General features: G+C 42.4%; 1 protein-coding gene across 2 annotated transcripts in view; it reads left to right on the forward strand.

The window, feature by feature from the left end:
* Nucleotides 1-3,951: 3,951 nt before the first annotated feature.
* The window catches only part of LOC127638090 (filamin-C-like), a 39,762-nt gene continuing 25,593 nt past the window's right edge, over nucleotides 3,952-18,120 (forward strand). The window contains exons 1-9 of one of the 2 annotated variants that reach the window (XM_052119431.1): nucleotides 3,952-4,656; nucleotides 8,484-8,732; nucleotides 9,242-9,339; nucleotides 11,137-11,287; nucleotides 12,695-12,813; nucleotides 12,918-12,995; nucleotides 13,095-13,257; nucleotides 13,339-13,539; nucleotides 13,671-13,727. In XM_052119431.1, the coding sequence (XP_051975391.1) occupies nucleotides 4,293-4,656; nucleotides 8,484-8,732; nucleotides 9,242-9,339; nucleotides 11,137-11,287; nucleotides 12,695-12,813; nucleotides 12,918-12,995; nucleotides 13,095-13,257; nucleotides 13,339-13,539; nucleotides 13,671-13,727 (1,480 nt within the window). In that variant the 5' untranslated portion in view covers nucleotides 3,952-4,292. The remainder of the gene's footprint in view (nucleotides 4,657-8,483; nucleotides 8,733-9,241; nucleotides 9,340-11,136; nucleotides 11,288-12,694; nucleotides 12,814-12,917; nucleotides 12,996-13,094; nucleotides 13,258-13,338; nucleotides 13,540-13,670; nucleotides 13,728-18,120) is intronic. The other variant, XM_052119432.1, reaches the window with a different exon arrangement.

An 18,120-nucleotide genomic window follows, 5' to 3' on the forward strand; every position in this document is an offset into this window, starting at 1 on the left:
GACCGCCACAGCTCTACCGACTTCTGCTCCGCCCCCAGAGTCTTCCACGGCTCTGCCGGGTTCTGCTCCGCCCCCAGGGTCTTCCACGGCTCTGCCGGGTTCTGCTCCGCCCCCAGGGTCTTCCACGGCTCTGCCGGGTTCTGCTCCGCCCCCAGAGTCTTCCACGGCTCTGCCGGGTTCTGCTCCGCCCCCAGAGTCTTCCACGGCTCTGCCGGGTTCTGCTCCGCCCTCAGAGTCTTCCACGGCGCTGCCAGCCTCTGCTCCGCTCTCAGAGTCTTCCAAGGCTCTGCCAGCCTCTGCTCGTCCCTCAGAGCCCTCGCGGCCTCCGCCTCTCGAGTCTCCCAAGGCTCCTCCTCCCAAGCCTCCCAGGGCTCCTCTCAAGCCTCCCAGGGCTCTTCCTCTCGAGCCTCCTAAGGCTCCTCCTCTCGAGCCTCCCAGAGCTCTACCTCCCAAGCCCCCCAGGGTTCTGCCTTTCAAGTCTCTCAAGCCTCCCAGAGCTCTACCCCTCGAGCCTCCCAGAGCTCTGCCTCTCAAGCCTCTCAGGGCTTCTCCTCCCGAGTCTTTCAAGGCTCCTCCTCCCAAGCCTCCCAGGGCTCCTCCTCTCGAGCCTCCCAGGGCTCCGCCTCACGAGCCTCCCAAGGCTCCTCCTCCCAAGCCTCCCAGGGCTCCTCCTCACGAGCCTATCAGGGCTTCTCCTCTCGAGTCTTTCAGGGCTCCCCCTCCCAAGCCTCTCAGGGCTTCTCCTCTCGAGTCTTTCAGGGCTCCACCCCTCAAGCCTCTCACGGCTTCGCCTCTCGAGTCTCTCAGGGCTCCCCCCCAAGCCTCTCAGGGCTTCCCCTCTCGAGTCTTTCAGGGCTCCTCCTCCTCTCGAGCCTCTCAGGGCTCCGTCCCTCGAGTCTTTCATGGCTCCACCCCTCAAGCCTCTCACGGCTCAGCCTCTCGAGTCTCTCAGGGCTCCTCCTCCCCTCGAGCCTCTCAGGGCTCCGTCCCTCAAGTCTTTCATGGCTCCACCCCTCAAGCCTCTCACGGCTTCGCCTCTCGAGTCTCTCAGGGCTCCTCCCCCTCTCAAGCCTCTCAGGGCTTCCCCTCTCGAGTCTCTCAGGGCTCCTCCTCCCCTCAAGCCTCTCAGGGCTTCTCCTCTCGAGTCTTTCAGGGCTCCACCCCCTTCCAAGCCTCTCAGGGCTTCGTCTCTCGAGTCTTCCAGGGCTCCTCCTCCTCCCGAGCCTCTCGGGGCTCCGTCTCTTGAGTCTTTCATGGCTCCCCCCTCGAGCCTCTCGAGCCTTCCAGGGCCCCACCTCTAGAGCCTCTCGAGTCTTCCACGACCTTTTTCCCCGAGCCTCTCACGGCTCTACTCCCAGAGACTCCAGAGCTTCCTACGGCTCCGCCTCCCGAGCCTCCTATGGCTCCGCCTCCCGAGCCTCCTACGGCTTCCCCTCCAGAGCCTCCCACGGCTCCACCTCCCGAGCCCCTCATGGCTCTGCTCCCAAAGACTCCAGAGCTTTCTATGGCTCCGCCTCTTGGGCCTCCTACGGCTCTACCCCCCGAGACTACAGAGCCTGCCAGGTCATCGCCTCGGGGACCTCCCACGGCGCCACCTCCATTGGCTCCACCTCCTGGGCCTTCCAGGCCTTCCCCCCTAAAGCCTCCTTCGGCTCCACCTCCAGAGCCTTTCAGGCCTTCGCCCCTAAAGCCTCCTTCGGCTCCACCTCCAGAGCCTTCCAGAACCCCACCTCCAGAGCCGCCTACAGTGCCGCCTCTGACGGCACCGCCTTTCACGGCTCAGCTCGGACTTCCTGACCCTCTCCCTGTCCTGTGGCCTCTTCCCTGGCCTCCGGACCCTATTCCTGTCCGGTGGTCACCTTCCAGACCCCCGGACCCAGTCCCTGTCCTCCAGTCGCCTTCCAGACCCCCTGACCCTGTCTCTGCCATACGGCTGCCCCCTAGATCTCCCGACCACCCGCCTGTCCGCTATGTTCTCCCAGATCTTGCCTTGATACTGCCCATTGACCCCATGGACTGTCTCATTTCCCTCTGTGCCCCTTGGACTGCACTCAATTTTGTTTGTGTGTTTTGTGGGTTGTCTGTTCAGGGTTTTTTGTTTGTTGGGTTCGTCCAGCACCACATCCTCGCAACCGAGCGCGGCCGTCAGGAGCCGTCCATTTTAGAGGGGGGAGTACTGTCACGAACCCCGCTCCCTTGCTCCGCCCCCTCGAGCTCCCACGCTCCTTCCGCCCCCTCGAGCTTGCACGCTCTTTTTGCTCGCTCGAGCCCTAACGCCCACTTTGCTCCTACTCGCTCACACGCTCGTAGGCAATCTCCCTTCCTCGAGTTTCTCACGCGTTTCCAATCCCCCAGAACATTATGACCACCTGCACTTGCGTCATCTGCACTCCTGCACATTAGTTTCACCTGCACTCATCTCATCACCTGTCATGGTTTACACCTGCACTTGCCCCTATATATATCACTACCCTTTCGTCTCACGGTTGTTGGTTATTGTATTTAGTTTCCCGTGTCTTTGCCCCCGCTAGTCTTGTCTAGTTTTGATCTCCTCTTGTCCTCCTCTTAGCTTGCCAGCTCCCCTTGTTCCCGTCTTCGATCCCGTCTAGTTGTGCTTGTTTCCCGGCTTCGACCTCCCGCTCTCGTTCACCACTCTCTCCCGGATTTGCCCCTTTACTCTACGTTGATTCCCCGGCTTTTTGACCCCAAGCTCCCCTTGACTACTCTTAACTGGTTTTGCCCTTGTTTTGTACTGTTGCCTGCTTTTATTGTAATAAAGCAGTTTTTTCTCCGACATTGTGACTGTCTCTACTTGTATTCGCTACAGATAGGCAAGGCAAATAATTCTGAAGAGACAGACCAGTCAGGCCAGACTGTAACCATGTTCAGATTTATATTTATATATTCAGATTTATAATTATATATTCAGACTTACAACTATTTATTTTGACTTTCAAATATATATTTGGTTTTAAATTTATATATTCAGATTTGTATTTATAGCAATGCTACCAAATACTAACAAAGTGTATGTAAACTTCTGACCCACTGGGAATGTGATACAAGAAATAAAAGCTGAAATAAACCATTCTCTCTATTTCTCTGACATTTCACATTCTTAAATTAAAGTAGTGATCCTAACTGACCTAAGACAGGGAATGTTTTCTACCATTAAATGCCAGGACTTGTATTTGGCTAAGGTGTATGTAAACTTCTGACATATTTAAACTTTATATTCTATAAAGTAAACTTTATATTCTATCCCCTAAACCCAACCCTACCCCTAAACCTAACCCTCACAGAAAACTTTCTGCATTTTTACATTTTCAAAAAACAGAATTTAGTATGATTTATAAGCTGTTTTCTTCATGGGGACCGACAAAATGTCCCCACAAGGTCAAACATTTCGGGTTTTACTATCCTTATGGGGACATTTGGTCCCCACAAAGTGATAACACGCTCACACACACACACACATAACGTGAATTGGTCTGTGACTGGCATAAATAAAATAAACATAGGTCACACATGTTAGCTACTGCCTAAACAAGGAATTTACATAATTCTTAAAAAGAGCATACAGGCTGTTATCTGCTTGTAATTACCTAGTTCTTGTTATTGCGATTAATTACAGGCTAATAACATGTAACGTGTAACGTGGACACAGTAAACTCAAAACAAGTCGGAGTCACCATCTAATTTTGCTGTGACTTTGTCATGCTGGTTGATTAGCACACTTACTCTGATATTCCAAAAATAAGCGTGTCTCAGCTGCCCAATCACTGACTGTCTCATCCATTTCGACCAATCCGATCCGTCATCGGTGTCCTTTAGGATTAGAAAACGATTCGTCATATTCATGTATACACCATGACATCAGTGTGATGTAATCCCGGGGGTCCTGGGTGCATTTAAACCCCCTTCATTCACCGTCTCCTCATTTCAAACAGGACTTTCAACTGTGGCGACCTGTTGATTACCGAGTGACTTGGTTCATTTTTCATAAAGTGATATTCTTCAGACTCAAAGTGTCCATTAAGAAGGAGCGACTACATTTGTCAGGATCCTGAAAATTAAAAAACGGGGACTGGCCGCCTTGTAAATCGTTAATCGGATAATCGATCATTGCTCTGACAGAAGTGTCTGTGAGTCCCTCTTCACAAGTTTCTGTGAAAGTCTGTCTGTTTTCTCCAAATGTCATCAAAGTTTTGATTTGTTTAAGACTCTCTCACCTTCTCACACTGTCCCGCTGCGAATTTACCGCATCAGAAGTATAAAAGCAAGTGTCCATCATGAGCACTTATTTCGACGATCAGCCGCCCCAATACTACCAGGGCACAGACCTCGGGGAAGAAGAGGAGGAGATGCCCGCTACAGAGAAAGACTTGGCCGAGGACGCGCCGTGGAAGAAGATCCAGCAGAACACATTCACCAGATGGTGCAATGAACATCTCAAATGCATCAATAAGAACCTCACTGACCTCCAGAAAGATCTGAGCGACGGCCTTAAACTCGTCGGCCTTCTGGAAGTCCTGAGTCAGAAGAAAATGTACAGAAAACATCACGTCAGACCAAACTTCCGACAGATGAAACTGGAGAACGTGTCGGTGGCGCTGGAGTTTCTGGACAGAGAACACATCAAACTCGTGTCTATAGGTAAGATCGGATTTAACTGGTTAAACTGGAGTGATCTGGGATCGTTCAATAAAGTTAGCCTTTAAGTAAAAAAAACTGAGTCGTACTAGCAGATATTATGTAATATCTTTCTTTATATATTTTCTTAAGTCTCTCTCTCTCTTAAATAAGAATTAAAAAAAATACAATTAAATTAACATAGCTATCAAAAGATTGTTTTTTTGCTGTACATCACCACAAATGTTCAACCACATTCTATAAAATTAGATTCAAAATTTGAGTCTTTTTATTGTATAAAATATTAAGCAAGTTTTAGCAGTAAATAAAGTGTTCTTCCACCATGATCCATAAAATAAAAATGTATTAAATATAGTGAAATCAATTAAATGCACATTTTAAACATTGTTACATTTGATGTATTTATTATTGAATATTAATACTGTAAAAGTTATGTGTTTGTAAAACTTGAATCTACTTCATTTTAAGTCAATTAACTGAACTTAAAGTTCAACCTCCCAAGACTTTTACATATAAGCTGTACATATCACATATTCATTTGTACATATTTAACAATTACATATTTAAATGAATTAACTTAAGGAAGATTTCTTAAACTCTAACAACTTAGTCCTATGACAACTTATTTGGATATTTACATGGTTTTAAACTGTTCAGTATTCATCTCATGCACATTTCTATAAACATATATTTCATGGAGAGTCATGTGTTTGCTGTCTTGAACCAATAAAATAAATGTTTTACTCAACACATGAACACACATTAATAGAAAAAATACTGAGTATTTAAAATGGCACACATGGACCTCGACACTCATGAGACGTGACAAGGTTAACAATCAACGAACCAATCGTTTTTTTTTAGATAATCCAACTAATCTTGACATTACAAAACAAACAAGTTACCTACCATCACAACAAAATCAACAACAACAAGAAAACAAAAATAATGCAGCCATATTATTCATGCCCCAGTGCATGCTGGGAAGAGGGTAAATTGGACTGAACCACATAAACATTTTGTATAGGCTAATTTGAACTGAAATAAATGCATTAATCAAACTCGCTGCTGTGCTTGTTTGTGGAAACAAGTATGTTGTATAGAAAAGCTGCATTGAGATTCATTATGTGCATTCTTTAACCCTTGTGCATCCAATATAAAAGGTCCACATAAAAAAACTGCCATAATAATATTATATATTACAATTATTTTCCACTTTGAATTAGTTATTTTTTTTAACCAACATCAGTCCTGATCATAACTACCATGTATTAATTCATTTGAAGGATTTTAACCCTTTAAATGCCAGTTTGTTTACATAATGCCACTGTTGTTTTTATGCACAAAAAAAAAAACTATTATTATTATCCATATAATATGTTTTTTTTTTTGGAGTATCACAGTCTGGGATATGTCAGATTAAAAAAACAAACCTCGGCTGTGGCTCAAGTGGTAGAGCGGGTTATTTTTTTTAACCAACATCAAGCATGATCATAACTACCAAATATTCATTCATTTTCAGGATTTCAACCCTTATATATATATATTTTTTTTAAAGTTTGTTTACAAAATGCCACTGTGTTTTTTTACCCTCACACACTCACAAACACACACACACACACACACACACACACACACACACACACACACACACACACACACACACACACACACACACACACACACACACACACACACACACACACACACACACATTTCTCGATACACACATACAAAACACACTCTGACATACATGCAACACACCCACACAATTTTAGCTGCATCATTTATTCAGTTGGCCTGCAGTGCTCTATATTACAGCAAACAGAAAATAGGGAAAAAAAGCTTGTATTTGCTCCATAGGCTAAACATGAGAAAAACTGCGCCATTTGGTGGAAAATATTAAACATTTAAATTTTGAAGCCAGGGCTCTGGAATGAAAGCATAATATAATTTTATGCTTTAATGGCAGTGGGATCAAATATTGCAGTTTTAATGGGTTTCAATGGGGACATTTTTGTCCTGAAGGTCCTGAGTGTAACTATTTTGTGTTCAGTGTATTATAGATGTATTATAGGAACTGAGGTTGAAATATCAAAATTCCCCTAGAAATACACACCTTTGGCTAATTTTATGTTGTTGGCATTAACATGGCCAAAATGATAAAAAAAAATTAAATAATGAAAAGGACAAAAATGTCCCGAAGGACGCACAAGATTTAAAGTTGCTTAGCCCAAACACTACAATAATCAAGTAAATCTTTCAATGTTTGTTTAGCATGTTTAGTTGATGTTACTGGAAATACTCCACTTGTTATGTATACGATAATATGATGACATATTTCATGTTATACTGAAAAAACAAATGTATTATTAAAGAAATAAAACTTAAAAACAGTCTTATGAATTTCTTAGAATTAAATTATATTTTAAATCTACTTCCTTAGATTCAAATTGGAATTGAAATTCAACATCATTTTTGCTACCTCAATTCAAATTAAATCCAAATTCAGGAATTAAATTGTAATTGAATTAGCATTCTTCGTTCAATTCTGAATAAATAATACATAATAATTTTTTATAAATATAATATTTACAGTCTATAATAAATATAAATAATGATAAATACATCAAATATAATTATGTATTTATAATAATAATTATAAATTCAAATCTTCAGAATAAATATAATATTTCAGATGTTCAGATATATATATATATACCTATTGCATTATTGAGACAAGTAAAGCATTGATTAGACAATAGAAAGGGTCAACAGTTTATAAAAGTCAATATAATTTTTATTCCTGTATCATTGAACATAAGCCGACAGTCCTAAAAACACTTGTACATCAAGCTTGAATTGCTTCTTCTTTTGTTGTCTGGCGATTACACCTACTGGGCAGTGAGGAGAATTTATAGTATAAAAGGACCTTTCACTTTGGACACATGTGTCAGTAGCTTTAAGTCAATGAGTGTTCCTGAAAGACACTTTAATTCGATTGTTAAAGAATACCTAGAGAAAAGACTTCTGGCTTTCTTTTGAAATGTATAGCAAAATTCACTACTGATATGCAGCAACCTCATTGAATCAGAGGGGTATGGTTAGGTGGGTTAGTGGTTATGTTTAGAACTGATTTGATAGATGTTTAACAGTGCTCTGGAAAGCACTAGAGAGTGATTGTGTTTAGGGGAGACTTGTCTCTTAAACAGATATGTGTATGGCTGTCAGTGTTGATGAAGTGAAGCAGTCTGGGGCATAAGAGCTCTCTACTAGTCTACAAATGCTTTATTTCTAAATGTTCAATTGTTTAACCCAATTAATTCCACTGGTTAAATTTGTGATGGAAATGTAATTTGAAATTTAAAAGAAAACAATGAAAAATGAGTGTCCATCTAATCTCATTATCATGCTCTTTTAAGGAACATTTTGTGGCTGGCTGACAGAAAGATAATGTCTACACTAACAAAAAAGTACCATGGAGTTACAGTTTTTTGTTGATGATGTTGTTGTTGTTGTTTTGTTTGTTGTTTACAAATTAAATTGTGAAATTGGACATTCTTTCAAGTACTTTGGATTTATTAAATTACTGTGGTGTATCAATAGTTGGCTAATCCATAATAAGGCCATAGTACTTTTTTTGGTTAGTGTAATCTGCTAAATCTATATTGACACCACAGTTATTTCACTCTTTGCCATCTTTGAATGGTGGGTAATCCCTGCACTGATTCATAGAGTTATAATGAATTTGAGGGTTATTTGGAAAAGATGCATAAGTTAATTAAAGACCCATTTGTCAACACTTCTGTGATTGTCTATGTCCTGTGCAGACAGCAAAGCCATTGTAGATGGGAACCTGAAGCTGATTCTGGGTCTCATCTGGACACTCATTCTGCATTACTCCATATCCATGCCTATGTGGGATGATGAGGATGAAGAAGAGGTTAAGAAACTCACTCCCAAGCAAAGACTGCTGGGCTGGATCCAGAACAAGGTTCCTGAGCTGCCTATTAACAACTTCAACAAGGACTGGAGGGATGGCAAGGCCCTTGGTGCCCTGGTGGATAACTGTGCTCCTGGTAAATTTTATTGTCATTAGCAGGTGTCCATATGGTAATAATTCATATTTTAAAAAGGTATTTTTTTAAGGAAGTATTTCAGACTGTTAAAAGATTTCAAAAGTGTGAGGGATGATTGAGGGCTTAATTTATTCACTGTGGCTCATCATGACCTACTTCCTACTAGGAAAGGGGTAGTGAACTAAAGTGTTTACTTCAGTGTAGCTGATATGAAACAGTTCCCGGGAAACAGTCATGACCATACAGGGTGCTGCTGGCTTTTTAATGGACACATACACTTTGCCTGTTATCATTAGGCTGTATATTTAGGTTACATTGTACGTCTCTTAGAACACTTCTTCTATACAATTTTGAATCAGAAGACCAGGTTCATGAAAGGTCTGAAAAAGTGAATTCCTAAAATGAGGTCATTATTGTTTCAACACTTGAGTTTCTTGAGAAGAGTGTGCATGTGGCCTAACGCCTTATTAAAGAGTTATTTGTTCATAACATTTTCACTCTTCTTGCAGGTCTGTGCCCTGACTGGCAAACTTGGGACCCCAACCAGCCCATTGAAAATGCACGTGAGGCCATGCAGCAGGCTGATGATTGGCTCGGTGTGCCACAGGTGAACATCTACTTCTTCAGCCAGTGATAGTTTATCGCCTACTTCAGTCACAGGGAAGGTTGTGTCTGGGTGTGGGTTAGTGTCAAATGTCACAGTGGTTTCTGCACTTTGACACACAGTGGTGCCTACTCCATTATCCTCATGGGATAAGTGTGAGATTCCATAGATGGTGTAGCATGTGTGTCATAAATTCTTGGGGCCGAATTTCCTGCTGACTGTTGAGGGGAGGTGGGAGGGGTCTGAATCTTGGTAAATCCTGGCCTTGGCATGTTGAGAGCTGCTGTCTAAATTCAGCGCTCTATAGATAAAAATAGTATCTGAAGAGATTGCCACCAAACTGTGATGGTGGAACAAGCGTAATGGTGAAAACAAAATGGTGTAGCTGTAATTTCAGGGTGTGGCTTCATGTTTATCTCATTGTAAACTCCTCCTTTTCAACAAATTGGTTATGTCACGCAGATAGATGTTTTCTTAATCTATAATTTTTGGCATACTCAACAATTTTGTTTGCAAGAATAGTAAAGAAATCTGATCAGAAGATGTTGCAAGCCATTTCTGAACTTGTGCCACATGCATAAGCACAGCGGCAATAAAGTGTTTTTTACTTAATATTTAATAATATTGTGTGTCAACAATATATTGTGACTCTCTGTTCTTTCCAATAATATCTGTTCACATGAACCCCTTTTAAACATATATAGATTTACATTTTCTGAAGAAAATAAATGTATTACTTGTGTAGAAGTTGCCACCACAATTTTAGGGTGTTGTTGGCGGGAACCGGGTTCTGCTCTGCTTTGAAACCAGGAAGTAATTATTTTCACACAATCAGAAACAAGTGCAATTTGGATTTATTGCATTTTCCCTATTAAATGACATTTTTACTCCACTGACGGGTGGGGTTGGGGGTAGAGTTAATAAAATACGCATTCCTCTACATTTCACTACAACATTTACAACTTAAAACAACTCACTTTACAAATTTTGGCGCCCTTCTGTGGATATTTTACCCAGAAACTGAATTTCACACACGCCCTTGCATTCAAAAACACTTCCTGCTTTTGCCACTGGGGGCAGTGGATAAAATTTTTGGAAGCACAGACCAAAGAGCTCTAAAAGACCAAAGACTGATGATCACATTTTCAAAGAGGTATCATTCATGTCCGTAGCATGACCAGGTCTAGGGGGGGAGTGGAATGGGGGGAGATGCTAGAGTGGGCATGACCCCTCCTAGATTTTCCAAGAAATGTCTGACGCACACCCTAAATGTCAAAATGCCCCCCAAAGATGCCATCTCAGTACTGCCCCTAGAGAAACATTTTTAACAGTTGAAGTTCTTTTGAACTCAACAAAGTATTTAAAACTCAGCACTCCGCAATGCGGTACAATGATCAAAGATGTCAGTCTAGCTTTCATAGAAAAACAATTAAAAAAAAAACAGCACAGATGGAAGCAGTTATACCTGGTCGACCACGTTGCCCACTACAACTTCTTTGTGTCAATAGCAGGTGCATGCGTCGGGAAGCGTACAGCCGAGGACCACGTGCGTGGGTCAAGAAAATCTAGGAAGTGCACCGTCAATCCACGCGGCTTTGTTGATGACACAAGTTTCGGCACACATGCTGCTCGCAGAGCGATCTGCAACACGGACACATGAAGCATACTTTGGCCTCAAATATTAGCAACTGCCTTAGCAAGCACCACTAACTTTGCTGATCAATTTAAAAATCAATTGTTCCTGATTGTTTACACATCATGGAAACACAATTTCTAATATATTGCATCTTTAATCTTCAGGTGATAGCTCCAGAGGAAATTGTGGATCCAGATGTGGATGAACATTCAGTGATGACGTACCTCTCTCAGTTTCCTAAAGCTAAACTGAAGCCTGGAGCACCTCTCAAGCCAAAGCAGCTGTACCCCAAAAAGGCCAAGGCCTATGGACCAGGTGAGTGAAAAACAGCAAGGCCACCACTATTGTGTTGAGTCGCAGTCAGCAGGGGGCAGTCAGCACAGCTCCAAGGCAACGGGTAGCTGTACAGGCAACAAACATCTATACAAATATTGATGAACAGAGCACAACAGAATGCAGGGTCTCAAGATTCTGTCTGTTTTTCAAAGTTTCAAACTGCATTTAACTTCAGACAGCATCCTAAAAAAACTGTGTTTATGGCTGGAGATGCTGTAAACCAATGAAACATAACGCAACCACTGTGAGATGCTGCCAATGGGTCAGTCTGCATGTGTACATAAAAAAAGTTCAGCAATGCACATCCTGTATTTTTCATACAAATCACTGAAATCAGTTGTAAAATGGATTTCTGTAGACTGTAGGCTAGTAATAGGCTTATGTTCAATGATTTAGAAATAAAAACAAGCAATATAGGCCTATTGACTTTGAAAGCCACTTATTGTTTTGGCTAATCCAGTGGTATCCAACCCTGTTCCTGGAGGCCCCCGACACTGTAAATTTTGTATATCTCCCTTACATGACACACCCAATTCAGGATGTGGAGACTCCCTACTAATGAGCTATCCAAATGTCCAGATATACAAAATGTGTAGTGTTCGGGGGCCTCCAGGAACAGGGTTGCGAACCACTGGTCTAATCAATGCATTACTCGTCTTCCAAAATAATGTAATGTGTTTTAATTATCTGAATTAATATATTTATTATACAGTATATATTATAATTATTATGGATATTTTGTATGGATTATCCTTTTCTGGGAGCCTATTTCAGCAAATATTGGCATATGCAATTAATTATGCTTTTAATCATTATGAAAGTCCCTTTCAAGGCAAGTCAGTCTATCTGGCGGCCATCTTTGGAACACTCCCGCTATTTTTCGATGTAAACAAGCAGCATAAAATTAGAGCTCCTAACTACTTGAATGGGGAAATACCGAAATCTCCAAAGCCGTCGGTAAAGATTACGATCAAAGAACATTTCAAATCGGCAGTAAAATCTGACAACAATAGTATTATAAATTGTGCTTCTTTAGCTCAGATCACATAAAAAAAAAAAAACGTTTACAGGCTGATTCAGCTAATGCGTATACGTGTTCTTGAGTTGATTGACAGGCGATGTCTGTAAATAAAAGGTGACTGGCTCTTTTACCTGTAAGGCAGGACATCCTTTGCTTCCTTTCCAAATTTTCACATTCATTTTAATACCATTGGTCTGTCTCTGCTAAACGGTTTCTGATATACAGTACATTTGACATCCTGAAAGGCATTGTAGTCTTTATCAATGTAATTACCCTTAAAATGCATACTTCCATATTCTTAGTTTGAATGCTACAAGTATATTGTTGAACATTGTTGGTTTGTTTGTTTTGTTTCTTGAAAAAAGGTATTGAGTCTAAGGGCAACGTGGTTTTGAAGCCAGCTGTATTTACTGTGGAAACACTGGAAGCAGGACTTGGTGAAGTGATTGTTTATGTAGAGGACCCAGAGGGTCACACTGAAGAGGTGAGATCTGATAGAGGTGCTTCTGTAACATTCGGTAAATGTGCAACAATTTGCAGCAAACCATAAATTACATTTGAAAACAATCCACCTTTAAATTGTTTTAGGCTAAAGTAGTCGCCAACAATGACAAGAAAAAGACTTTCTGTGTCACCTATGTGCCCAAAGTCGAGGGCCTCCACAAGGTACTCATTAGTACAAGAACACTGTTGCCTTTTCTTTGGATAAAAACCAGTTTGCTTCCAGGTTGGTTGATTTTGTTCACTTATTGTTATAAATCACAGGTGAAGGTACTTTTTGCTGGGCAGGACATAGATAAGAGCCCCTTCATGGTAACTGTGGCAAAAGCTCTGGGTGATCCCAGCAAAGTTCAGGCTCGAGGTCCAGGTCTGGAGCCAGTGGGCAACATTGTCCATAAGCCAACTTATTTTGACATCTATACAGCAGGTGAGCAGAAAGTTAAAGCTGTGTTTTAGAACTTATTTTCATTATGAAGGTACACTCACAATTCTGTCTAACTCATTCTAGGTGCTGGGGCTGGAGACGTTAGTGTGGTCATTGTTGACCCTCAGAATAAAAACAATACAGTGGAAGTTCTTTTAGAAAACAAGGGTGATAACATCTTTCGTTGCACCTATAAACCTGTGCTGGAGGGGCCGCACACTATCCATGTGAGATTTGCTGGGCAGCCTATACCCAACAGCCCCTTCAAAGTGAACATCTCTGAGGGTAAGCATTGATCATTCTTTCTTACACATCTTTCTTACACATGTTTTTCTCTACTCCATATTGGAACTGTGGGTAAACAGTGGGCAAACAGAAATTCCCCCACCCCCAAAAACACCTTTTTATCTTTGTAGCCCACCCAAAATCCACAGTTGGGGCTCCTGTGCAGATACTTCCTCATAAAAAGAAAGGTGCGCCGCTGTTCACATTGGCTTTGTCCGTGCCTCTGGTCCATACCTCTGTGTCTGTTACCCTGTTGGGTACAGTAATACAGCTCAGCTCATTGCTCTTAGCTTAATGCTCCCATCATGGGTTTGCTTGTGGCATCTTGATGCAGCCACTTTGAGGCATGATAGGAAAGGTGCAAAACTAAAGTTCCCTATCGATTCAGTTCACTCGATATTGCAATGAAATACTTTGTTGAATTCCTTTTCCACACTCTAGTTGAAGCCCTTGCATCATCATGCCAATTTTGTGATTGGCAATGGTGTTTGTGCCTCGCCCCTTAGGCAAGCATTTGCCCTATATATTAAGCGGGGGCTCAAACACCATTTCTTCTGAATTTTCTACCTTCAAGAACGACATCATCTCTTTTTGACCATGAAAATCATCAACTGTAGTATTGAACTGCTCTCTCTTCACCTTCAATGGACACCTTCTAGTGGACAGAATTTCCCTGCAGAAGCATCAGGACGTTCTGCAGCGAAGATTTCCTCTAGTGTTCCAGCTAAGAGTTTTTCCACCTCACCTCCAGCATTGGGTTTTTTTGCTTCAGCGAGACATCTTCACGCTTCCTGCAGCATTCCGGAAGGAGTTGTATCATTTGATAAAAGCAGTATATGTAATATTCCATCCAAGTGACATAAAACACATATAAAGAGCCGCTTGTGTGTACATGTCTTTTTAAAGATGTCGTATCGCAAATGTTCCTGTATGCAACACATCGCTCCGTCAGATCAACATGTGAGCTGCATTTGCTGCCTGGACGGCACCCACGCCGAAGCAGCTAACATGGGGACAGACTGCCCTCACAGTGAGGACATGAGTCTCAAGATGCTCCACTCTTGGGTTGCACTTGTTCTGATGGATGATTCTGACTTCCGAGCCTTCCCAACCGCTTCCTCTGTGTTGTCTCGAGGGACCACATCAGGAAGCAAGGTCGGGCTGCAAGGTAGAGATGAAGAATCCTAGGAAGATTTTGTGCCGGCATAAGCCCACAAGCTTCCGGCCATCTATGGATGAGCACGGTGTTGTCGTATTTGGTGGGTCTGATAGTGATAATGATGCTGTGTTCCTTGCAGCTTCGGACATGGGAGAATGATCCATGATGGATGTACCAGACCCTCCCCCCAGGAAGTGTGAGGAGCATGCACACACCATTGATAAGAGTTACTCCACATCATTGCGTGGGTGGTCGAGGAGCTCGGCCTTCTCATCTGAATGTATGATTCCTGCATGCCGTCCGCCCTTAAAGGGCCGTGGTTCGGAAGGCAGTGTGTTCTTCCCTGAGGTTCATACAAAGCTTACAGAGACCTGGCACGCACCCTACTCTGCGCGTACCCAGATTGGAGAGGCTGCCGTCCACAGGCTTATTTTAGCGTCTTTGTACTGTGACAAAAATAGCACTGCCAGTCCCCAGCAGGAAGAATCTCCCCTGGATGTATAGCGTTTATCAGAATCTAGAGCTTCTGCATTTTCTATTATGTTTCTACTATCCCTTACCTGCTATTTTCGCCATGAATGAGAACCTCATAGTGGCTGTTCAACATGCGCTGAAAGCTGAAAAAGCTATTTCTACTTCTCCAACAAAACTCACTCGCCATGATAACCACGGGTGATTGGCGTCTATTGTTAGCTCATTCGAACCTTTACATTATTATCACTGTGCACAGATGAGTAACGCGCTCTGAGTGAGAAGCTCACATCTGATAAGCTCCAGCTATCTGTGCCCGTTATCTGCGCCCACTCACGCATTTTGTGATTACGTGGCACGCTTCCAGGCATCTCCGAGAAAAATCAACCCACACCCCCTCGTGTGGAGAGCACGCTCCTCTCTCTGCACTTAACAAATGTTCCAGGCCATCCAAACTGCAGAGCGGATATGCTGTTGCACCATGATCCGATGGTAGGTAATGGAGACTTCATCCTCAGATGGATCTGAGGGTTTGGGAAATGTTCGGCAAGGTAAAAGTCGACCTATTCACCTCCGCGGAGACAGCCCACTGCCCTCTTTGGTACTCCATGTCACAAGCCCCACTGGGGGTGGATGCCTTGGCCCACAAATGGCCGGTGAAATGCAAATATGCATTTCCCCCTTTATGTCTCCTTCACTCTGACATCAGCAAAGTTCTAGAGGACGAGTAAATGGTAATGTTGGTTGTGCCGAAATGGCCCAACCAGCCATGGTTTCCGGAAATTATGGCGATATTAGAAGGCCCCCCATGGGAAAGACCGCTGAGGAGGGACCTGCTCTCTGAAGTGCAGGATACATTTGGCATACTCAGCCAGAGCTCTGGAATGTACACGTATGGCCCCTGAATGGAGCACAGCTAATGAGCCTGAATTGGCTCAGTCTTTAATGAACACCATTTTGCAGACTAGAGCACTGTCTATGAGATGCCTCTATGCATTAAAATGCCATGTGTTTGCGGATTGGTGCTCTACACACTGCAAAGGCCCAGTGAATTTTTTCATAACAGAGATCCTTACATTCCGTCAATACTTAAGGTTTATGTAGTGACCATCTTGACATTTCACGCCCCAGAGGCTGGCTCCTCTATTGGCAGACATGATCTGATCATAAATTTCCTAGGGGAGCTAGGCACTTGAACCCCACTCACACTGCTATGGATCCAACATGGGAGTTACATTTTGTGCCAAGGGCGCTCACAAGGCCCTGTTTGAACCATTGGAATCTGTTGAGTTGCGTGTGCTCTATCTAAGACCGCACTGCTTTTGACTCTGGCCTCAGTCAAATGCGTTGGTGATATACAGCTGCTTTCGGTTGAAAGTTCATGTCTGAAATTCGGACCGGGGCTTTCGAAAGCCACGATCAAACCCTAAAAAGCCTAATGTGGTTTCCACGCCCTTTAGGGTTTAGATAGTCCACCTACAAGCTTTCTCTTCCCCACCATTTAATTTGGCTGAGGAGCAGTTAGCACATTTTTATACCAAGTGCGGGCATTACACATTACACATTACCTTGCTTATTAAACACAGGGCAGGAGATGCCCTATTGGCTTAAAAGCGCATTCAACTAGAGGCATGGCCTCTTCATGGGCATGGACAAAGAGTGTCTCCCTACAGGATATATGCTTTGCAGCATGATGAACTTTGCAGAAATCGTTCGCAAGGTTTTATAACCTAGACATGGTGTCCATCACTTCGTGAGTCCTCTCTGTCTAGAGAGCTTACTTTGCCAACACCCGGCGGGTGAGCCCGAGCTCCTTATAATGGATGGGCTACCTGTTATAATTTGAATACATCCGCCTGTGTAAGCTGCTATCCAATTTACTCCCACTAGAATTCACAACCACTTCCTATAAGAATAAAACTTTCCTCCCTACCTCTGGTTATGAAGGGGTTAAATTATACTGTGTGTATTATATGACTCATAAACATCCTCAGATTAAGGTTAACTTCCTGTCTGATTTTCACAATGTGGGGTTATTCATTTTCATACACACTATGTCACCGCCCGACTTATATAGGGCAAATGCATGCCTAAGGGGCGTTGCTCAAACACCATTGCCAATCATAAGATTGGCGTTATGATACAGGCTTCAACTAGGATGTGGAAAAGGAATTCCCCAAAGTGTTTCACTTCAATGTCTCATTCCTTTCATCTCAGCGAACCAAGGTTACATGAGTAACCAGAGACGTTAGGGAGTAAGAGATGTATTTGACTATTAAAGGAACACAGCGTTACAGAGAGTGATTACATGATATTCAGTGATTGGACTTCCTGTTGTGCGAAGAGACATAGGATATTTTATAGTGTCCTGTGTATGGAGCTAGAACAATGAATTAAGTATTTTAATCTGAATTTTGTGACAAATAACAAAATTAAAGATTTTTGTGGCATATTTTATAGATCTGTATTTTTAAACAGCAGATTCTTTGTTTTGGATTGTCTCAAATTCATATCTCAGTAATTTGTATTGTAAACAAACTAGGCCAAAAGTCACGTTTCCGTGATCCACAGGAAAAAATCAAGGTTATATATTATAGGTATTGTTCATTGTTAGTTCATTATGGTAGGGTTGGGTTAGGTTAGGGTTAGGGTTAACACATTTTAAAGCATATGACTTTTAATGTCAGAGAAATTTACATTTGCTAAGATTAATAAATGCTATAAATGTTTTGTTAGTTGTTTATTTTAACATTATTCATTTATTTTGATCATTGTAATACATGTCTACATCTGGGATTACGATATAGAGATATTGAGAAATTTGTATTTGGAGTTCAAAATTTCTTCTTAAACTGAAAATTTTAACCTGAAATTTTATAATCTGAATATTTTTAGCTAATTCCACCTCTGAAAAATTCAAAACAAAAAAATCAGCAGTTAAATAATCTTAA

Source organism: Xyrauchen texanus, chromosome 46 (genome assembly GCF_025860055.1).
Source record: "Xyrauchen texanus isolate HMW12.3.18 chromosome 46, RBS_HiC_50CHRs, whole genome shotgun sequence".
In the NCBI taxonomy this organism is placed as follows: domain Eukaryota; kingdom Metazoa; phylum Chordata; class Actinopteri; order Cypriniformes; family Catostomidae; genus Xyrauchen; species Xyrauchen texanus.